The sequence below is a fragment of the Setaria italica genome, chromosome IV (genome assembly GCF_000263155.2).
Source record: "Setaria italica strain Yugu1 chromosome IV, Setaria_italica_v2.0, whole genome shotgun sequence".
Classification (NCBI taxonomy): Eukaryota; Viridiplantae; Streptophyta; class Magnoliopsida; order Poales; family Poaceae; genus Setaria; species Setaria italica.
Genome location: NC_028453.1, coordinates 13644408 through 13669061, shown reverse-complemented (window position 1 = coordinate 13669061; position 24654 = coordinate 13644408). Strand labels below are relative to the sequence as shown.

At 42.1% G+C, this 24654-nt stretch overlaps 1 protein-coding gene across 1 annotated transcript; it reads left to right on the top strand.

The window, feature by feature from the left end:
• The first annotated feature begins 13375 nt into the window (after positions 1–13375).
• On the top strand, positions 13376–19562 carry LOC101761372 (L-type lectin-domain containing receptor kinase IV.2-like). The gene is made up of 2 exons (XM_022825731.1): positions 13376–15438; positions 17521–19562. Exons 1-2 carry the CDS (start codon positions 13493–13495, stop codon positions 19211–19213), a joined length of 3639 nt encoding a protein of 1212 aa, XP_022681466.1. The 5' UTR covers positions 13376–13492; the 3' UTR covers positions 19214–19562.
• The last annotated feature ends 5092 nt before the right edge of the window (positions 19563–24654 follow it).

Below are 24654 nucleotides of genomic sequence, written 5' to 3'. Positions count from 1 at the left end.
CATCATGCCGGTAAGCTTTTTGACGTCTTTCTTGCTAGCTGGCTTTGCCATGTTTTTGATTGTGTCGAACTTGATGGGATTGACTTTAATGCCATGCTGGCTGACCATGAAGCTCAGGAGCTTTAAAGATGGGACACCGAAGACACATTTGCTCGGATTGAGTTTCCAGTGATAGGGCCAAAGGCTGTCGAAGGTTTCTGCGAGGTTGGCTATAAATTTCTCCTCATCCTTGGTCTTGACAACCACGTCGTCGACGTAAGCCTCGACGTTGTTGTGTAGCTGCTTCGCGAGGCAACCCTGGATTGCCTTCTGGTAGTTGGCGCTAGCATTTTTTAACCCAAAGGTTATGGTGTTGTACTAGTAGATGCCGAAGGACTTTATGAACGTTGTTTTGTCTTGGTCAGTAGGATTGAGGGCGATCTGGTGATAGCTCGAGTAATAGTCAAGGAAGCATAGTAGGGTGCTCCCAACTATAAAATCTACTACCTGGTTGATGCACGGAAGAGGAAAGGGGTCCTTAGGGCAGTGCTTGTTAAGGTCGGTGTAGTCGATACAAAGAATGTGGAGTTGAACGGCAGCCCAACACGAATGCCGAGTTGGATAAGCTTCACCCGAGTGCTTCTATCATCTGGTTGCCGAGAAGCTGTGCAGTGCTCAAAGAAAAATCCTTGATCTTGTAGTCTTTGTCTTGTGAAATGTCATGGACGCACATCAAGTGATATCCTACACCCAGCCTCCGAGCCCCTGAGCACGATGACTAGCGGAGCCACGGAGGCACACTGACCCGAAGTAGGCACCTAGCCCCCAAGCGTGAGGGCTGGCGAAGCCACGGAGGCACACCAAGCTGCCTCCCGCAACCAGCCTCCAAGCCTGGGAGGTCGGCCTAGTGGCAGGAAGCACGCCGAGTCGTTTATGCCATCCAGCCCCCGAGCCTAGGAGCTGGCCAAGTCGAGGAAGTACATTAAGTCACCTCCTGCCCCAATTTAGAGAGGTCAACCGAGCAGCGGGAGGCTCACCGAGTCCTCTGTGATGCCCAACCCTGAGCCTGGGAGTCGGCTGAGTCATGGAAGCACGCCGAGTCGCCTCCCGCACCCAATCCTCGAGCCTGGGAGGTCAGCTGAGTCACGAAAGCACGCCGAGTCGCCTCCCGCACCTAGCCCCCAAGCCTAGGAGGTTGGCTAAGCAAGAGGAGGCACATCGAGTTGTATTGTGGTGCCCAGCCCCTAAGCCGGGGGCCAGCCGAGCCACGGAAGCACACCGAGTCGCCTCCCATCCTGAGCCCCCGAGCCTAGGAGGTCGGCCTGGTGGCAGGAGGCATGCTGAGTAGTTTCTGAACTGTAAAAAGACAATGCAAACATTATGTAGCATATTGTAGAATATTTAATGATTGAATAACTCGGAACTTTGATTCGTTGTAGAAGTAAACTCTTGCACATCCTACTCTTATAGGCTATGTAATTTCTTCGTGTAGTTAACCCGTTACGTTTAAGCACCTGACCCTGCCGGGGTATTGCCGAGCAGACTCAAGCATGCTTGGCAGGAAGCGACACATGAGGGTCAGGCTTCACGGATTAAGGAGTGTGCTACCCAAGTACTTTAGCAACTGTTAAGAGGGACGAACAAGCTGCAAAGCAATCGGAACTGTGCGGAAAAGCACCAGCATGAGCTGGGCACCCGTGGGGTGTAGACCCCAACCACCCATGTAGTGGACGGACCAAGCTGTATAAGTAGTCGGGGTGCGACCAAGGTGGTCGGCGAAAGTCACAGAGACACAGAGGAGCCGATGCGGTCAATGAAAGTCACCGATACATGGAGGAACCAAGGCATATGTAGGTATGCGGAAGCTGTAAAATATTTAATTGTAAATAAGACTGAGCTTAATTTGTGGCAAGTTAGCATCGTGCCCGAGCTAGCAGCAGTCGGTGAACAGTGTTGACAAAGTCGATGTCGGGTCTAGGTGATCGAAGTGGTCGGTGGTGATGGATGTAGGGGAAGGAGTACGATGGCGTTGTAGATGCAATCATATGACATCACTGTTGACACACATGGCTGCCGTCGTGTGCTGCTGATCTTGTGCAAGCTAAAGGATGTGCGCCTGATCCGTAATGTACTGCTCACGTATTAATGAAACAATATGAGAAAATTAATCTCGGTTAGATGCCATAAGTAATGACGGAGCTTGGAATAGATTAACCTATAAAAGGAAAAGAATGTGCTTCCCTATTGAGCTTGTCAATTTAATCTGATCTCTCCAGTACGCGTATGTAGATCAAAGCCGCATGCATAGTGTCAACGTGTCAGCTTCGGACGTAGCAGATCCAACATTCTCTCGGACGCTTTTCATGGGTGACATGCCATCTCCATGTATATGCGTGGCTGCATGTGGCGTAACCTAGCGGTGCCCAGGACGTAGCAAGATGAGCCTCGGTGCTCTGCAGCGTCCTGTCAGCTGTACGTCATCGCCTCTGTGAATTTGTTTAGGTCGGCAGATTGGAAAGTAAAATCAATGTGAGATTAGCTATCGGCGAGATCAGATCAATTTAATACCAACATGTGAAATGACTCACCCAATCTTTGAATGACTGCCATCAAATTCGCTAGGAGGATCTCACGATCACCCCTACCTGGTGTGCCAATTGTCGTATTTAGTAGCCCGGCAGTCCACTAAGGGGTTACCCAAGTGGTAGATTTGTATGTAGGAAGGATTGGAAGACCAAGAATATGAAGGTGATCACGAGAATATGAAGGTTTAGATAGGTTTGGGCTTTCAGAGAGTAATACCCTACGTCCTGTGTTTTGCTGGATTGTATTGCTTTGCATGGGTGCGAAGTGTAGATTGGATTGGATGGGATGCCCTCGGGAGGTGCCCTTGGCCGTCTTATATAGGCTGATGACCTAGGGTTACAAGTCAGTTTGAATCTAATACTAGTCGGTTGTTACATGGAAAGCAATCTGAGTTGGATTACAATAAGTATCCTGTAATATCCGAGCTGATTTGAATCGCCCGGCCTCCTTGACTTGTGCACCAAGTATCTTCACATCCTTGGCCCGCACGTTCTGGTCGGGCAGGCCCACTTGTCAGGACTCGCTAGTATCCTGGTCGGTGGGGACCCATGGGGTACTCATATCCCTCAAGGACAAAAAAGGAGACTTTTAATCTACGAGCATTGTTGTTTGTAACCATCAATGATTGGCTGGTGCTTGGTAATCTATCCGGACAGTCAAACAAGATATATCAAGCCTGCATGCACTGTTTAGATGATACTTGCAGCATGTATTTGAAACACTGTAGGAAAGTCGTGTATACGGGTCATCGTCAATTTCTTCCTCCTAAGCACCTGTTAAGAAAGAAAGGGAAGCATTTTGAAGGGGAGGAAGAAAAATGTAATAAGCCCATTCACCATAATGGTAAATGTATATTTTCTATGATAAAGGATGTGAGGGTAGTCTTTGTCAAGGGCTGGTAGCCAACCAGTTCCGAACGATGAGGACGAACATGCACCCATGTGGAAGAAGAAGTCTATATTTTGGGAGCTACCTTATTGGGAAGTCCTTAAGGTCCGTAATGGAATCGATGTGATGCACCTGATGAAAAATCTTTACGTGAACATGCTTGGATTTCTAGGTACATATGGAAAGGCAAAGGATATAATTGAAGCACGTCGGGACCAGAAATGTATGACACAACGAGATAGCCTACATCCGGAAAAGAGAGATGATGGACATTACTTGCATCCTGTCAGTTACACTCTTAGCAAGGAAGAGAAGGAAAGCGTATGTGAGTGCTTGAATAGTATCAAGGTCCCATCAGGCTACTCCTCGAATATACATGGAATAATTAATTTTAAAGAGAAGAAATTCATAAATCTAAATTCTCATGGCTGCCACGTCCTGATGACACAATTGCTGCCTGTTGCACTAAGGGGTATTGTGCCAAAAAATGTGAGAATGGTAATCATGAAGATATGTGCATTCCTCAACATGATTTCTCAGAAGGCAATCCATCCAAACAATCTACTAAAGCTGCAGATTGACGTGGTGCAAGGCCTTGTCAGCTTTGAGATGGTCTTTCCACCTTCCTTCTTTAATATCATGACCCACCTTCTAGTCCATCTTGTTGAAGAGATTTTTATTCTTGTCTTATATTTCTACACAATATGTTCCCTTTTGAGAGCTTTATGGCAGTTCTAAAGAAGTATGTTCATAATCGTGTCCATCCAGAAGGAAGCATCGCAAAAGGGATATGTAACAGAGGAGATCATCGAGTTTTGTGTTGACTTTATTGACAACCTTAGTTCGACTGGAGTCCCTGTATCATGCCATGAGGGGAAACCAAAGGGAAAGGACACACTAGGGAGGAAAGCTTGGATGGACATCGATGAGGATACATTTTGTAAAGAACACTTCACGGTCACGCAATAATAATCTCTGGTCTCTCCATATATGGAGGACCACAAGGCTATTGTACGGTCCTCAAACCAAGAGAAGACTAAGGTCTGGATTACACATCATCGCATTGACACTTTTGCCTCTTGGTTGCGGCGACGACCGATGGGTGATGACACAATTGAAGAACAACTAGCATGGTTGGCTAGGGGTCCATCTATTTTAGTATTGACATTCCAAGGATACGAGATAAATGGGTACACATTTTACACGAGAGCCCAACACCAAAAGAGCACAAACAAAAATAGTGGGGTTTGTATAGATGTAATAAACTACAATGAAAAAAGTCAGATACTATGGTGTCATTGAGGAGATATGGGAACTGGACTGGGGATCTTTGAAAATCCCTCTATTTTGGTGCTAATTGGTGAAACTTACTGGAGGAGGCGTAACGACAGACAACTATGGGATGATAATAGTGGACCTCAACAAGATTGGATAGAGAGACGAACCATTCTTCCTAGCCAATGATGTGACTCAACTTTTCTACATGAAGGACATGTCAAGCAAACCAATAAGAAAGAGTGCTAATAAGTCAGATGATCAGCCAAAGCGCCACATAGTTCTTCCAAGGAAAAATGAAAAATCGTTGGAGTTGATGACAAGGCTGAAATTTTAGAAGATTATGATCAGTTTGATGATATTCCTCCATTTTTTAGTCGAGGTTGACCCAAGCATCCTGTTAGCCAAAGAGGACGCTCCATACTTACGCCGATCATAACCAAGGGACGTTCGTCAAGAGGAAGGTTATTAACGTTCCATTAGATGATGTTGTGTAATGTATTAGAACCATTATGATGTGTTTTATGGTCAAGTGACAAATTAATGTAATACCCATTGTAATGATATGTAATGTATTGTGGTCAACTGATAAAGTTTTGTGGTCAAGTGATAATGTAATGTTATAACATTCTATGGAGTTATTAAACAAGAACTAATTTTTCCATGGTTAAAATATTAATTATTTTGATTTTTTAGCAACATTAAATATTAAATAATAAATTTAGATACAATTAAACAAGTACATGACTAAGTCATGGTAAACATGTTAATAACACTATAGGCACTATTTTTCTAGATTTTTGCATAGTCAAAATATTTATTTTTTCTTATTTTTAAGTTAACATAAGTATTATGTCAATTTATAACCTATTACTAACTTAATATTACTAATTTTACTATGTTTGATATTTAACTACATCTAATATTTTTATTGTGTAGATCTAATCAACATGAATATAGCAAAATTATTTTTGCAATTTTATGAACGTTATTTGATTTACTACACAATAAATAAATATAATACCAATTTTAAAAGAAATGAAATAAAATATTTGTGTGGGCGGGAACTGAAATAGTGGGATGGAACCCCTTTAGTACCGGGTGTAGCTACCACCCCATACTAAAGGGGCGTGTTTTCATTTCGCGCGCAGTGCACCCCCTTTAGTATCGAATGGTAGCTACACCCGGTACTAAAGGGGTGCATTTTCGTTTCGCGCGCGGCGCACCCCCTATAGTACCGAGTGGTAGCTACACCTGGTACTAAAGGCTTGGCCTTTAATACCGGGTAACCATCACCCGGTACTAAAAGGCATCAGTACTGGGTGGGATTCATGCCCCATACTAAGGGAGAGGGGGGGGGGGTTTAACTAGCCGTCCCTTCCTCCCAACACTTAGCGTGATCGACGTCCAAAAAAACCGCCGCCACCCCTCCTCCACGCCACGCGCCCCTATCGACCGCCGCACACCCTCGTTGCTGTCGTCGCCTAGTCTCCATCGTCGCCTTGTCCGGCGTCGTTGCCCCACCTCGTCCAACACTGCCACCCCACCTCGTCCACCGCGCGCCCTCATTGCCGTCCCGCACACCCTCACCGCCGCCCTCTTCATCACCCCATCGACCGCCGCCGCCATCCCCCACTCCGTCGTGCCCGCTCCTCCCCCAACGTAGCCACCGGCCACTCTGTCGGCTCCTCCCCCGTCAACCGCCATGCTCCCTCCACACGACCGCGCGTCATCGCCGCTAGCGTAAGCCTGCGGCCGGTTGACATCATATTTTTTTCATTTTTATTTCTGCAGTATATGAACTAGCTAGAAATTGTAGGAAAAATGTTTAATTACCTAGAAAATATAGAAAAAATCTTGAACTAGCTAGAATTATAGAAAATCCTGTTAATTCTTGAAGTAGCTAGAAATTTTATGATGTTGTCATTTATTATTACAAAATTCATCAAATAGTTCAATCAATTATAGAAATGTGCAATTCACTGTAAATATTTTTGTAGTCAATTATTGTATAAGATTTTCATTCTTGTTTTTGTTGTCATTTTCTAGCAATTCAATATAAATACTGTTGGTAGTCATTTATTCTAACAAAATTGTATAAGTTCTAGTCACTCTTAGAATAAATCCTACTATTTCATAGAATAATTCCTTTTATATTATATTAGTCATTTATATTGTAACAAATTGTATAAGTGTAGTCATTTATTGTTACAAAATGTATAAATATTAGCAAATGTATAAGTGTTACATTCTATTTTTAGTCATTTATTGTTTGAAAATGTATAAGTATTAGTCATTCATTTTGGTAGTCATTTATTCTAACAAAATTGTATAAGTTCTAGTCATTCTTAGATTAAATCCTACTATTTCTTAGAATATATCTTTTTATATTATATTAGTTACAATGGCACAATCAGAGGACAAGCAGGCCCAATTGGACGAGGATTACCTAATGAAGATGATTGTTGAAGGTGGCACGAACGATCAACCAAATGAAGATTGACATCTACCTCAACATGTCTGGTGATGGCAATAAGGAGGAACCAATTGCCGAGGAAAGCAATGATGGGCAACAAGGCGAGGTATAGTAATTATTATATGTAAACATGATTTGAATTATCTACTTATCAAGATTATTAGGAATTAATAATTCTTTCATTTTTCAGCCATCCGGATCGAGCAGCAGGCCTAAACGGAAATGAGGTAAGAAGAAGAAGTTAGAGGGTCGTATCATCATCATGAAAAATGATGAACATGGTTAAACAATTGCTCCACACAATGCTAAGACCAAATTAGTGAATCAAATTGGGTTTCTTGTGAGAGATAACATCCCAATAAGCTTTTAGAATTGGCAAAGCCCTGAAATTGATGGTAGTGTCGCTTCCATAAGCACGGTCCCCACAAGCATGGTCCCTGAGCGAGAAAAGGAAATGATATGGGATCCGATAAAAGAAAACTTCACGTTCGAAGGTGTAGATGAAGCAAAAGTGAAATATTGGATCTTCAAGAAGGGTGCAATTGCTTTTCAGATGTACAAAAAGAACCTGAGAAAAGACTACATAAAGAAGGGGCTTACACTAGATTTCACGAAGCACCTGAAGTTAAGAGATCACTGGGATTCATTTGTGCAGTTCAAGAAGTTGCAAAAGAGCGCTAAGACAACTAAAACCAACATCGGCAATGCTCAGAAGAAGAAATACTTTCATCATCTTGGGCCAGGAGGTTACAAGAAGGGGATCATGAAATGGCAGAGGATGGAAGATGACATAATTGCTAGGGGAATAGTACCGCAGACTCTCGAATGGCTGGAGCGAGCAAAGAATTGGTATTATGCTCATGGCAGCATGCTCAATCCTAAAGATGGATCATTTGTGTTCGGCTAAGAATTAAGAGAAGTGGCTATGAGGCTTGTTGAGTTAATAAAGGCAACGGCCGAAAGATCTTTCGTGCCTGAACAAGAGAAGGACGAGCTGACTATGGCACTAGGTAATCCAAAACACCCTGGATGTTGCCGAGGCAAAGGAGTAATTCCATGGAAGTTTGCCTTTTGTGAGCATATTGATTCATACAGAAGTTGCTAAAGAAGTAAGGCCAAACACGCACAATAGCTGCGAGAGTTGCAAGAACATGTAGCTTTGACAGAGGCAAGAATGGAGAAAGAAATCGATCGGTGTGTGGCTCTAACTCTTAGCAAACAAGCTACTGAATAAGCAGTTGCATCATCAGGGGCTAATGTCGACGTAAGCCCCTCTCAGCTTTGAAGCAGCGTTGTTTCCATGAAAGCTCCAATTGGAGGATCTTCTGACATATTTCAGGACAACCAACGCTACCCCGTGGACGACATCACTGGGAGAGCCCCTTGTGAGCTTGTTACTCCCGTGAAAAACAAGGTCATCATGGTGGCTTATGGTGTGGCTGAACAACCGACACAATGCCAAACAATTCATGGCGTGGACATTCTAGCTCGTGGTTATGCTAAAGTTGGGGTGGACTGAGTGGTCGACGGTTGGGATGACCTGCAGAAACTGGAGATCCCTAGAGGTGACGGGGAAAAGAATCTTGGAGAAGCCATCCATGGTTGGATTCTATGGCCCAAGCGCTACATAAGGATTACGCAGCCGAATCCCCCGACCTTGGGATCATCTCCTCAAGGCTCAACGGCAAGATCACCTACGCGATCTGCCAGGACACCCTCTCTACTACTAGACAGGGATCCTAGCATGAGTCCACCAGCTGACAGGGATCCTAGCATGAGTCCACATCCCCCTGTTATGAGCAAGGCTACATGGGGAAATACGACTTCAGTTCCGCCTACTGCGGCTATAAAGAAGCAGAATAACCCAAAGGAGAAGCAACCAGAGCCTAAGAAGCCTTGTGATATGACTGATGTGGAACTCCGCGCAATAGTGGATGCTAAGGTTAAAGCTCACTTCGCACCAAAGCCTCCCGTGAAGAAAGATCCACCACTTGATAAGGTTAAACTTCGAGCTTTCATTAGAAGCATGTAGAAAAAGGCAAAGAAACCACCGCTATCTGACTACGACCGACAAATAACAAAGACTTTTTAGAAGAAGAAGAATAAAAGTGAGTCAAGTATTCTACAGCTCGGAGCCCAATCCAACCAATCGATTACCCTGCTCCAGGTGCTTTTGGAGTTTGATGAAAACCTTCTTAAATTCGCCAAAGATACAAATCTCACCCCAGCTCAACTTCGATGGGAGGATCACATCCCAAAGCATCCCGGGGCTGCTAAATGGAAATATGAGTTAGGGAAACCACTTGTGTGGCCGCAGTTGGTGGACCGTCTTCCAATGAAGATGTACATATTGCACCAATGGTACATGGAGACTTCAGACAATAGTTTACTCATGCTCGAAGTTCGGATTGGAGATCAACATTATTTCCGTGGGGAAGACATTATAAATGTGCCGCTGGAGGAACTCTATTATCTTTACAATCAAGACGCACTTGACAAGTCATTCATCAGTTCTTGGGTTCTGTAAATCTTTAATTTGCTCTAACTTCAAAATCTCCGCTTTAGTCATTGTGTGATGTCTTAACTCCTATTTGATTTTGTATCATGCAGGATGGAGATTCAAACTTGTCGGAGGAAAAGATACTATGACATATGCTTCATGGACTCGAATATTATAAATGAGTCAACTCTAAGAGATAGACCAAATCGGACCTTGAAGAACATATATAAGTTCCTCAACAACCAACATTACAAGAAGTATATACTTCTACCATACAACTTCAAGTGAGCGTATTTCCCATCTCTTTTTTTTGAACTCAGCTAAATATAAGACTAACTACCTTTAGCTATGCATATATGTATAGCTTCCACTAGCTACTTGTTATCGCGGTTGATCTAAGCGTGGTCTATGTCATGGACTCTTTGAGGAAACCAAGAGATCAATACAAAAACCTTATAAACATTCTGAACAAAGCATGGGCTCGCTTCCGTCGACATCACGCAGGTGAATTCAAGAAGGAACTTGATTTCAAGCCTGAATTCCCGGTATGTGTTGAATTTCCACATCTCGTGACACTTCCTTGAACACAACAAATATTTCATAACTTCTTTTGCCATATATATAGTGTTTGAGATAGGATCTAGGGAATAATTTATGCGGATACTACGTATGTGAGTTCATCCATGGTTTTGTAGGTCCGAAGCGTGTGACAGACCACAAAATTAGAGTATGTAGACAAAATTCTTAACAATAAATTAGTTCTAATTATGCAGACCCATTGATCTACTATATAATAACTTTTGATAATGACACAGATGAGAGACATGAAGGCAGCACTTCTCAATACGGAAAAAAATCAGGGCAATTCAAGAATAACTCAGTGGATTTCTTCTGAACGAGGTAGTAAATTCATCGGGGGAGTTCCATAATGATGGATCAAATCTGCATCACCGTCAGGACTCGGGATCAGAATAGTTGATTCGAAATGTTGAACTTGGAAAGTTGATGCGATGTAATATTATTCATATATGTATATGCACAATAAGTATATATATATATCTATAATATTATATCAAATGTAATACTATAGATAAATACAACTTTATATATATTAGCATATTAGAACTCGTATATGTAAAGAAAATAAATATAAAATACTAATATACAATAAAGAAACAGAAAAGAAAATGAGAAAAGAAACAGAAAAAAATAAATTAGTACCGGTTTGGGAGACCAACCTAGTACCGGTTGGTCTCGCCAACCGGTAATAAAGGACCCCTTAGAACCGATTCTTAGTACCGAACTAGCAATACCGGTTGTACAACCGAAGTAAAGGGGTTACGAACGGGTACTGATGATGAAGATTCGATAAATCTTTGTACCTTTTCTTTTATATACTGCGGCCGCCCCCAGCTACCGACGGCATGTTCGCCTGGAATAATCCCTTTCCTCTTCCTGTCGAACTCCTGCCTCTCGCTGTCCCCTCCGTTCCCATGCCTGACGCCTAGACTGCCATTGCAGGCGAGACCGCGAGATTGAGACGATGACGACTAGGCGAGCCGCGAGCAGGCAGGTGCCCAACCCATCAGCCAGTAGGACTAGATCGCGCGTGAAAGGCCCAGACTCGCCGCTAAATCCGGTGATAATAATCCAGATCACGCGTGCTGAAGCGCACCGCACCTTGCTTCTTCCTTTTTTCGTGGGCCAGCCCACATCGCCGCAAGAATCGTAGCATTTTGTGGTCTTCTAGGCCACACAAATCAGCGCTAGCTGTTACAAAAAAAAAACAGCGCTAGCTGGATCGAGTCATGAAGTTCTTTTTTGTGAATGCTTGTAGACGCTGATTGCAGGTCCTACATAGCTGATAGCTACGTGCCGACCTAATGACGTCGTCTCATTTTTTTTTCTTCTTTTTATTTTCTATTTCTATTTATGTTTCTTTTATTCATCTTTTACTTTATCTATTTATAACTGGCTCAACATTTCTCATGAGACTAGTTGATCAAAAAAGTTGATACAACATTTCTTTGGAATGACCCAACATTTTCATCTAAGAATGTGGTTGATTAATTTTTATTTTTTTGTATTTTGCGATGTATATGGCGCAAGAACTATTCAAATTTAAGGTAACATTTTTATAAATTCAATTGTGTTGTTCATCCACTTTTTGGTTTAGTTTTACCCCTATAAAAGTCAACCTAGCTAAATTTTTTTGCTGGCTTCACCACTGGCACGATTCACTAATGAAGTCGTCACATGTATGAGTAAATTGATCATGTCATACATATGATTCACATATTCGATTTTGTCCTTAAAACTTGGTGAGGCAATCGAAGTCATGCTTCATAAAAAGAATTATATCACCAAAGTATTTGCAAAATAAAATGACCATTGTAAACTAGATGTGGTACAACCCATTTCAATTACCTCAGCCATTGCAGTGAAAACAAAACGGCTAGTTTCGTATCCACTATTACATGACAAAGAAACAGCATATCCACTACGACATTAAAAGAAATATGTTATGTCTATTTTTGTTTGGAAAAAAATCATTTTACTACAAGACTTTGTCCTCTTAACATACTCAACAAAATCTAGGCTTGATTTACTCACGCACACTATTTTAGTTGCTCCAATTTTTCCCTAATGAGATTTGTCTTTTTTATTTTTCTTGTACAAGTTGAGTTTTAAGTTCAACTTTGCGAGGTGACTTATAACACGATGTTCTCTATTATAAAAATATATTATGAATTTTCATGATTACTTTTCATGTGGTTTTCTATTCGTAGGATCAATTTCATATTTAGATATTCCTAACTTATGTAAATAAAAAAAAAGATCTTAATGTATTTTTCTAAGATAAGGCATCATGTTCTCTATCACCTTACAAAATTTGAATTTAGAACAAACTTGTATTTGGAGAGAAAAAAACAAATCTCTTTAGAGGTAGATTGGACCAATTGAAATAGTTCAGAGAAGTGAATCGAGCCTAAATTTTGTTGAGGGGGTTGGATGGACAAAGGGTATAGATGAGGGTAGTAAAATGGATTTTTCTTCCTTTTATTAGTTTTGAAGTATCAACTACAATCCATATTTTATGATAATATTTATAAACAAAACATTCCCCCTGCCTGCGTTCCACCAGCTAATTTTGGGCAGCTCTGGTTAATCAGTGGCAGCTGCTGGGGAAATGGTTACATGCTACGTCGTCACGTGATCCGGCTGGGATTAGAAGGATGTGCTGCAATTGTACAACCACGCTTGTTCTTTGGCAATTCGGAGCACAGTTGGTCGTTGGTAGTTGGATCGAACGATGGAGCCCTTTGGAAAGGCGATAGGCCGATGGTTAGATAGCTATGCCCAAGTTCTCCTCTTGCTTTGAACGTGATTGTTCGAGTGACATACCTAGGCACGTAGCTTCAGTACCAGTTTCCTGCTGATGTCATGTTCAGACACATCTCACGAGGCCACTCTGAAAGTCTCCGTTAGCTTCTTTAATTTGTTGTTTCTCAAAAAGAAAATTCATTCCAGACTTGTACTTTGTACCATACCACGCGCTTCTTAAAAAAAATGACGCGACGCCTCTGAAAAAAATAAAAGAAAAAGGAAGAAAATGACGTACGGCAGGAACGACTACTCATGCCCGTCCAACACTCGGACAACACGGGAAGGAACACTCCTCGCCTAGATTGTTCATATGCAGAGGCAAGTAGAAATTCGTTCCATTTTTCCCTTCTCTTGTCCTAGGTCTAAGAAGCGAGGCACGACCGCGCACGAATGAGCAATCCATGCCTCAGATGATGAAGATCATCACCAGCTTCCTCCTCCTCGGAGTCGTCCAAACCATTGCTGCACTCGTCGCCGGAGGCGGTGCCGATGACCAGTTCGTCTACTCGGGCTTCACCGGCGCCAATCTCACCATGGACGGCACGGCCACTGTCACGCCGGTCGGCCTCCTCGAGCTGACCAACGGCACCCTCCAGCTCAAGGGCCACGCCTTCCACCCGACGCCGCTCCGCTTCCGGGAGGGCGGCGGCGCAGGCGCGGTGAGGTCGTTCTCCGCCTCCTTCGTCTTCGGCATCCTCTCCGCTTACCCCGACATCAGCGCCCACGGCATCGTCTTCGTCGTGTCCCCGACCACGAACTTCTCCGCCGCGCTGGCGAGCCAGTACCTGGGCCTCGTCAACGTCACCAGCAACGGCGACGAGCGCAACCGGATGTTCGCCGTCGAGCTGGACACCTTGCAGCAGGACGAGTTCCGCGACATCAACGACAACCACGTCGGTATCGACGTCAACAGCCTCATCTCTCTTAACTCCAGTGATGCCGGCTACTACGACGATGATGGAAGCTTTAAGAATCTCTCGCTGATAAGCCATGAGGATATGCGAGTGTGGGTCGACTACGACGCAGTTAGCAACCGGATCAACGTGACCTTAGCTCCTCTCGGGTTGGTAAAACCTGCCAAACCCCTGATCTCGGCCATCTATAACCTATCTGCGGTGCTGACCGACATGGCGTATGTCGGCTTCTCGTCGGCAACAGGCTCGTTCAACTCGAGGCACTACGTGTTGGGTTTCAGCTTTGCCATGGATGTTCCTGCTCCGGATATCGACATTACCAAGCTGCCAAAGTTGCCCCGTGAAGGCCCAAAGGCTCGGTCCAAGGTCTTGGAGATTGTCCTCCCAATAGCATCTGCAGCAGTCGTCTTCTGCCTCGGCACTGTCATCATTTTATTCATGCGTAGAAGAACGAAGTACTCTGAGCTACGGGAAGATTGGGAGGTCGAGTTCGGGCCACACAGGTTTCCCTACAAGGATCTGCACCGTGCCACTGAAGGATTCAGAAACAAGAACTTGCTCGGCGTCGGAGGGTTTGGGAGAGTGTACAAGGGTGTGCTTCCTATTTCTGATCTTGATATTGCTGTGAAGAGGGTGTCACATAACTCAAGTCAGGGCATGAAGGAATTCATCGCAGAGGTTGTCAGTCTAGGCCGCCTCCAACACCGCAATCTTGTGCAGTTACTTGGTTATTGCCGAAGAAAAGGTGAACTCTTTCTAGTCTACGACTACATGTCTAATGGAAGCCTTGACAAGTACCTGTATGATCATGAAAGAAGGCCAACTCTGAGTTGGCCGCAAAGGTTTAAGATTATCAAGGACATAGCCTCTGGCCTACTGTACCTCCACGAGGAGTGGGAGAAAGTTGTCATTCACCGAGATATCAAAGCAAGTAATGTGCTCCTCGACAGTGGGATGAATGGACGCCTTGGCGATTTCGGCCTAGCAAGGTTGTACAACCATGGCACAGACCCACAGACCACTCATGTGGTTGGTACCATAGGTTACCTAGCCCCAGAGCTTGCTCGCACAAGCAAGGCAACCCCGCTAACAGACGTCTTCGCCTTCGGTACATTCATCCTTGAGGTCACTTGTGGGAGAAGGCCTATTTTCCAAGACGCAAGTGACAAACAGGTTATGCTGGTTGACTGGGTGCTAGAGCACTGGCGCGAAGGAACGCTTGTTGACACGGTTGATGCGAACCTCCGGGGTGACTTCATTGTTAGTGAGGCATGTCTAGTGCTCGAGTTGGGGCTCATGTGCTCACATCCTTTTGTGAATGCAAGGCCCAGCATGCGGCAAGTGGTGCAGTACCTGAGTAAGGAGGTACCACTGCCGGAGCTGATCCCTACCAATATGAGCTTCCACATGCTGGCACTGACGCAGAACCAAGGATTTGACTCGTACATACGATCGTATCCATCGTCGTCTAGGGAAAGCATTAGAACAACATCTCTGGCCTCTCAGTAGGAAGATGGCATGCATGCAGTGCTATCTATTGTGCTTTGTCCCATACAAAATATATATTTGTATCAAGTGATTTTCCCCCCGATCAATGTAAATAGTTGGAGCCAAGTGGTGGCTAATAATTGCGCATCGTAAAACATTTGGTCTCAATTTAATATCAGGATTGCACAATTAACATTCAAAGAGTTGGGAATATAAATATATACTCCATCAATTTACAAAAAAATCCGCCCACATATAGCCTCCACCATGTCCAATCCACGAAAGTATCAATGAGAAAAAAGCATGCTACATAGCAGTGTGGAATTAACTGAAAAATAAAACACTTCACCTCTTACAAAATATCTGGTTACAGAGAGTGAAAAGACTTTAGGACAACTACATTCTTGATTTCTTCTGCGAACAAAAAAAAATCATCGCACATATTTGCAAGCACATTGTCACTACACCATAACATCAAATTAGCATCGCACACGGGTCGGTAAAAGTCTGTTATCACCGATAAATCGTCGGTCGGTAAAAGGTTACAAAGAACCAATAGTCGGTGTGAACCATTGTTTGAAATTGTGGAAGCATAAAGATCCTCAAAGTTGTGGGCCGTTCATCTTCAATTCTGAATCCGACCATGCGCCACCGACTGTACTGGGTACTAATCAACCCTTCCTGGTCAATGACGGCATCTCTACATGTATTGATTGTTCATCTCGCATCGATGAAGGGTTGTGTTGGTTGGTGGCTCACATCAAATACCTTGTTCACAAGGCAGCCGTGAATTATTGACAAGTACGTACTATATGTCTGTATCTCTGATGTGGATGGGACTTGAACCTGCTTCTTTGACGTGTTTAAAGGTAATCTGAGATATTTCAACAGGTTCAAATCGCAGAGGAAACTGCAACAGGGTTTTCGTACGTGTTAAAAAGTCAGATCAGCACGCCGCGGAAGATATTTTGGATTCTCTCTCCGAGGTTGCAGCTTACAGGTTGGTCAATTTTTTGCTTTCTCTGTTACGTGTGGCAGCTATGACCTATGGTCCACACTGACGGCAGCTGGACAATCAGGTGACCTTGAAGACTTGAACCACCGGGAAGCCACCAAACACGACTTGTCAGATTGTAGAATACTCCATCCATTCTACAAAAGTTCGTCCATATATACATCCATAAAACAAGATCTTTAATTAGGCGATTTCTGCTGAATCTAGATGTTTGGTGTTCATAGTTATGTACCTTCCCTCTACATTCCATGAAAGTTGCTAGAAGGACAGGGGAATCGTTAAATAAATTTAAATTCCCCTGGAAATCCCCCTAACGTGCCCACAAGTTTAACCTTGATGCAAAATCCACCTCAAGTTTTTTAGAACACGGAATTACCATAGGAGCCTCAATGAGCAAGGTCATTTTTTAAGGCACAACCTTTTTATAGATGACATCATGTACTGCATTTTTGTCAATGTTTTGATATGAGAAGGACACCCAAGAAAGTATGTAGACAAGGGACCAGGACACGTGCCTTACTTCATTCAATGAATCATCCAATTGCAAGTGAACTTTTGACAATACATAGCAGACAGGATATGAAAACCATGAGTCTAAGGCTTTCCCAAGAGAATTTATTCTCACTTCAAAACATCGCATGATCCTTCCTCAGAGGCCACAACCCAGCTTCGATTTCACAAGAGGAAAAATGTTCTTCCTTCTACACCTTCTCCTGATCGTATCCCTTGGCCCAAACCTGCTTGAAGTATCTGCCGATGGCGGCCAATTCACCTACTCCGGCTTTGCAGGGTCTAACCTCACCTTGGACGGCACCGCCACCATCACCTCTGGTGGCCTGCTCCAGCTAACCAATGGCACGGCCTACCTCAAGGGCCATGCTTTCCACCCAGCTCCCCTGCGCCTCCGCAATTCGACCAACGGCACAGTGCAGTCCTTCTCGGTCACCTTCGTCTTTGGCATCGTCTCCATCTACCCCGACTTCAGTGCACATGGCATGACCTTCTTCATCGCCCCAGGCAAGGACTTCGCCGCCGCTCTGCCGGCCAAGTATCTGGGCCTCACCAACGTCCAGAACAACGGCAACGCGAGCAACAACCTCTTCGCCGTGGAACTCGACACCATCCAGAGCGTCGAGTTCAAGGATATCAACAACAACCACGTCGGGATCGACATCAATGGCCTCCAATCCCTGCGATCCTACAACGCTGGGTACTACGACGACAAGAGTGGTGAGTTCCAGAAACTCAAGCTTATCAGCCGTCAGGCCATGCAGGTTTGGGTGGATTACAATGGCGAGAAGAAGCAGATCAACGTGACCCTGGCACCCCTCAGAATGACCAGACCACTCAAGCCACTGCTCTCAACCATCTACGACCTCTCAACGGTGCTCACTGACCAAGTGTATCTCGGCTTCTCGGCGGCAACTGGTCGTGTGAATTCGCGGCACTGTGTTCTTGGCTGGAGCTTCGGATTGAACAGACAAGCTCCTGCCATCGACATCGCCAAGCTGCCGAACCTACCTCGTGCTGGTCCGAAACCGCGTTCCAAGGTTTTGGAAATCGTTCTACCAATTGTTACCGCAACATTTGTGCTTTGTTTGGGCAGTATCGTTGTTCTAGTTGTCCGGAGGAGATTTAGGTACGCTGAGCTACGTGAGGATTGGGAGGTTGAGTTTGGGCCGCACCGGTTCTCGTACAAGGATCTTTACCGTGCAACCGATGGATTCAAGGATAAACATCTTCTCGGTGAAGGAGGTTTTGGTAGGGTTTACAAAGGAATTCTTCGGACGTCTAGGATGGAGGTTGCCGTGAAGAGAGTGTCCCATGAATCAAGGCAAGGAATGAAGGAGTTTGTTGCCGAGATAACCAGTATCGGCCGCATCCGGCACCGCAATCTAGTACAATTACTTGGTTATTGCCGGCGGAAAGGTGAACTTCTCTTGGTTTATGACTATATGCCAAATGGTAGCCTTGACAAATATCTGTATACGGACGACGGGGATAAGTCAAAGCTGACCTGGGCACAAAGACTTCACATCATAAAAGGTGTTGCAGCAGGATTGGTCTACCTGCACGAGAGGTGGGAGAAAGTGGTTGTCCACAGAGATGTCAAAGCAAGCAACGTACTGCTTGACAGAGACATGAACGGGCAGCTTGGTGACTTTGGGCTGGCGAGGCTGTATGACCATGGCAAGGACTCCCAAACCACACATGTGGTCGGCACCATGGGATACCTATCCCCGGAGCTCATGCGCACAGGCAAAGCCTCCCCTCTAACTGACGTGTTCGCCTTCGGCGTATTCCTCCTGGAGCTCACCTGTGGGCAGAAACCCATCAAGGAGAACGGGCAAAGTGGCGGCGGCCATGTTGTGCTGGTCGATTGGGTGCTCCAGCACTGGCGCAATGGGTCACTCATGGAGACAGTAGACGGGAGGCTCCATGGTGAGTACGACGTCGAGGAAGCGGCATTGGTGCTGAAACTAGGGCTTCTTTGCTCACACCCGTTTGCCGATGCAAGACCTGCCATGGGGCAGGTCGTGCGCTATCTCGACGGCGTGACGCCACTCCCAGAGCTGGCATCGACGGATTTGAGCTTCCATGTACTAGCGATGATGCAGAACAAAGAATTTGACATGTCCACCATCTCGTATCCGGATATGGTGACGAGCTTTGGTACAATCTCTAGTCTATCAGGAGGAAGATAACAACAATAATACGTCCATGGAAGCGTTAGTGTGTTGGTTGCTGTTCTGTGTTGTAAACTTGTAATTGTTTTTTTATTTTGTATTTTTCACCTTCTCTATTAGTACATAGACCAGCAGTTAACCTGTCGGCTTCTGTTTAAGAGAGAGAGAGAGAGAGAGTGTTAGGAGTAGCATGCAGCATTTTGTGGTCTGGTTCTATGGAGAGAAGTAGCATATGTCGTGTGTATTGTGGAAGTGATACAAGTAATGTGTTGTACCTGTATAATCTCCTGGTCTGATCTCAGCCAACGCATAGACCTCTGCAATGGTAACAGAATAAATATAACAAGTGAGGCCTCTGTTTTCTTTATTGATGGCTGCTTGATTTTTTTTTTTTGTTTTCCATCTGGTCACAAATCCATTGTCTCCTGGCTGCTTTCATAAACTAGCACGCAGTTCCCATGGTCGTGAGCTACTTTGTTACCAGATCAGGGATGAGCAAAATAAGCAGAGGCAGATGATGCCTCTAGTACCCTTCCACATCATCAAGAAACAATAATGGTGATAACTTCTGCGCCATGGATTGTTGATTAGGAGGTCTGTGTAATCTCTAGTTCTTACATGGACAAAAAAAAATATGTTGATCAATTATTGTGTAAATTTTATCTTTGTGGCCTGCTACATGTACGTGCAATAATCCAAATGCAGAAAGGTTAGTTTGGCTTTTGATTGAGCATCAGACAATCAAATTCAACCGTGTATCTCCCACCGTCGAAGAAACGAGCGTCAGTCCCGGTTCGAAACCTTCGGAAACCTTACAGGTCTCGGTTTTTCCAACCAGAACTAATTATTTAGGAGTAAAGGTCCCGACCTTTCACCTAGAACTAAAGCCATATCTTTAGAAATACCAACCGGGACTAGAGGGTTTTGCGCAAAAAAATATTAGAAATTCCCGGGAGGCCCCCACATGCACAAGTCATGAGTTACAAGTCACACGATTTTTCACGCGAAATATGCATGTGCGCTATGTGTGGGATTAGAATCCACGACCTCAAGCCTCACATGTAGTTTCCTTACTATCTCACCTGCACAACACATCTAACTAAGTAGGTGATACAATCATTTTATTTTAACTCGTGAAGGACCTTTAGTCCCGGTTGGTAACTGTTGGTAACTGGATGGAATCAATTCTTCCGGCGATGTTTCCGGCAATCAACTCTATTCCAGAGGCGATCGTTGTCGCACTGACTTAGCAAAGAAATCTCAAAAAAAATGTTTTCGTAACGGGCTGTTTGTCACGGTGGTGGAGCAAGAACTAAATTCAGTATATGGTGAGGATGTCAAAATAGTACTGCTAGCAGCTAGACGTCAAATTTGGATGCTAGTTACCACGTACTTCTCTTTTATTGATCTATTTTTGTTTTGAGGAGGAAAAGATCCCACCACAGCAAATGTTCTTGTTCTAACTAAAATAGTTCGTCCTCCAATTTGAAATTTGAGCACCATCTTGTTTGTAGTATGTACAGGTGCAAGCTGTGCGGATACTGATTTGGAGCCATGTTTGGAAGATCCTAATAATGTTTTGATATCTTATTATTACTAATTGGAGGTTCCTTTTGAGGTCTTCAGGTGAAGCCACCTAGGATTTCTAGGTGGATAGTTTTTCTAGAAAAAGAGAGAACTCCTAGAAATTCTCACAAAAAGCAAAACATCCGACCATCAATCGATAGATTGAAATCATTTGGATCTATTATGTTTTCTAAATAATTACCCACCTATGCCATTATGTAAATAGCCTAAAGTAACCCCCTAAATCTACATATAAATTACCCACCTAAAGTAACCCCTAATCTTCATCCAAATTACCCACTTATACCATTATAAACAATATTTAAAATAACCCCTAATTGCAATTGAATTGCCTACCACTATTTCTTAAAAACCTTAAAGGAACCTTAAATTTGCATCTATATTACCCACACATGCCATTATTAAAAATAACATGGGCTAACCCTACGTTTGAATCAAATAACCTTAATTAAAAATATACAACAATATATGATTTCTAAATCTTCTATATCTTTCACTATTGATATACGATATAATAATTAAGGTCTATACAAAAGATGTGTCACCGTTTATAAGGATATAAAGTGATGAGAATATAGATTTCTATGCTAAAATTGTATCTCAAACTTAAGGTTCATTAAACAAATTCAAGCGCATACCTGCGATGCAAAGTGAAAAGTTAAAGATTATAAATGTGGATGAAAATATTATAGAGTAATTACTAACTAAAATATATCATAATTGGTCTAATTGGAGGCTCCTTTTGAAGCCTCCAGATGAAGCCACCTAGAATTGCTAGTGGACACTCTAGAAAAAGAGAGGAATCCTAGAAATTCTCATAAAAAATCAAAACATCCGACCATCAATCGATAGATTCAAATCATCATAGCCATTGGATCTATTATGTTTCCTAAAAAATTACCCACATATGCCATATGAAAATAGCCTAAAGTAACCCCCTAAATCTATATATAAATTACCCACCTCTGCCATTATAAAAAATAAACTAAAGTAACCCCCTAATCTTCATCAAAATTACCCACTTATACCATTATAAACAATATTTAAAATAACCCCCTAATTTGCAACTGAATTGCCTACCACTATTACTTAAAAAACTTAAAGTAACACCTTAAATTTGCATCTATATTACCCACACATGCCATTATTAAAAATAATATGAGGTAACTCTACGTTTGAATCAAATAACCTTAATTAAAAATATACAGCAATATATGATTTCTAAATCGTCTATATCTTGCACTATTGGTATACGATATAATAATTAAGGTCTATACGCATGACATGTGTCACCATTTATAAGGATATAAAGTGATTAGAATATAGATTTCTATGCTAAAATTGTATCTCAAACTTAAGGTTCATTAAACAAATTCAAGCGCATACCTGCGATGCAAAGTGAAAAGTTAAAGATTATAAATGTGGATGAAAATATTATAGAGTAATTACTAACTAAAATATATCATAATTGGATGAAGATATTAAGTATATATCTACATAAGCATTATGTGTTCGAATATATTTAACAAACAAGAGCTACTTATGGTAATAGTTTTCTAGCAATGTAGTCTTATTTTTTTCCATTGGAGGCTCCGCATTAGTTCCCATGAGACAAGCCAGAAAAAAGAGACAAATTCTCATAAAAATTAAAAAAGTCAAACACCAATCCTGTAAACTCTAATAATCATAGCCATTGATCTATTATATTTTCTAAAAAGTTACCCACTACTATTATTGTGAAAATATTCAAAAATAAGCTCTAAACCTATATTTCAATTACCGAGCTCAGCTATTATAAAAAATAATCTAAAATAACCCCATAACCTTCATCCAATTTACTAATACACATCATTATAAAGCATAACTTAAAATGTCATTCAAAAATTTTATCTATGTTATCCACGTATGTCATTATTAAAAATAACCTAAAGTAAACACCTAAATCTTAGTCTAATTATCTTCATGTGCATCATAAAGAAATGTCAAAAAGTAAATTAATATATGATTTTAAATTACCAATTTATATCATTATTAATATAAAAATACCAAGTTAAAGTATATACACATGATGAGTGCCACCATTTAGACTATTTATACATGTATGTGAGGAATCGCTGAAAAATATTGATTTGTATGCTAAACATAATGTATGGAGGATTGGAGGTGTGATACAAAATGGAAAAAATATGAATATGGATAAAAAAGTGCATTGAGTAATTATTAATTAAAAATCAATCACAACTAGACAAAGATAGGTACATATCTATATAAGTATTATGTTAAAGTATTGAAAAATAAGATAGTAGTAGATAAATAATTTTGATTATTAGCTAGGAGTTTAATTCTAAATAATTTTTAAATACAATAGCTTCTAAAAATATTTGCCCGTGCGGGAGCACGGGTTCATGGACTAGTTAGATACAAATTCGGATAGTTTTGTCCGGTGTCAGATTTGGATACAAGGAGAATGTCTGTTGTGGATATCGGATAATCCTGATAATTCATTTGACATAAGATTTCGGGTAGTTGGATCAAGTACCGATTAAGCATTGTCTATAGGCCCAACTAAAGGCCCAAGAGGATAAGTGAAGCATATTTTCTTATTTTCTTTTCCTTAAATTTTTATATATTCAAATAAATAACTCGTTCAAATTATAACTTCATAAAATATTTTAGTAAATTAAAAATAAATCTAGAAACGTAATATAAAATGTAATTTCATAAATTAAAAATAAATATATAAACAATAAGAAATTGTTAATTAACATAAGTTTGTGTATATAAAACTTTATTTTTGGATTTATTTAGGATGGTTTGAAGGAAATCTGCCGCTAGGACAAAAAGAAGGGGTGAAAGAAGATCTGCTTGCCTGACCCCTCTCTTGCAATGAAAAACTTTGTCTGGGACCCCATTTACCATGAGTGAAGAGGTTCCAGAGGTGATGATGCTATCCATCCAGTTAAGACATTTCTGACCAAAACCTTTATGCTTCATAATTTCTAGCATAAACTGGTGCTCCACCTTATCAAAAGCTTTTTCAAAATGAATCTTGAGGATGACTAATTTTTTCTTGGACTGATGGAAGAGATGTAGATATTCAAATTACCATGCTAGACAATCTTGGATTGTTTTTGTCTTAATAAGCCCATATCGATTCAGATGTATTAGCTCTATTACCTTCTACTGAAGTCTATTGGCTACTCCCTCCATCCCAAATTGTAGTTTATTTTAGCATTTTTAGGTTCATAGCATTTTCTATATGTACATAGATATACATCATGTCTAAATACATATCAAAAATTATGTATATAAAAAAGTTAAAACGATCTATAAATTGAAACAGAAGGAGTAGTAGTTTGGTGATTACAGTTCAGTAGAGAAATTGGTGTATAATCAGAGTGTTGACGCTAAAAATCGGACGATGACTCCAGCTCCTGCATCGGACACACGACCCGAGAGAATCTGCTTAGCTCCTGTTCGGGTTATTTGCCCTGGTGTGGTTCGCGTGGCGTGCTATTCAATCTGACTTGTTGATTGACAAGGAAGAAAAAATATCAAATTCCAAAGACTCGATCGGCTGAAATTCCGATCTATTCCAAAAGATGGATCAGCGAATTGGCCGATTTAATGTAAAGATGACCGGCTATGAAACAATCGATAATCACGTAGCAATTGAAAGAGAAACTACCGGAGTAACCTAAACAATGCTACAGGGACAACACTTGGAGCAGATCTAATCGGTTGTATGATAATAAACAGAGTATTGATATAGCCGACAGTTCGTACCTCAAGCTGCATAACCGGTGATAAAACTAAAATAACAGGTAAAACCTATAATTCTAGTAAATATCAATAACCAATGAATAAATCTA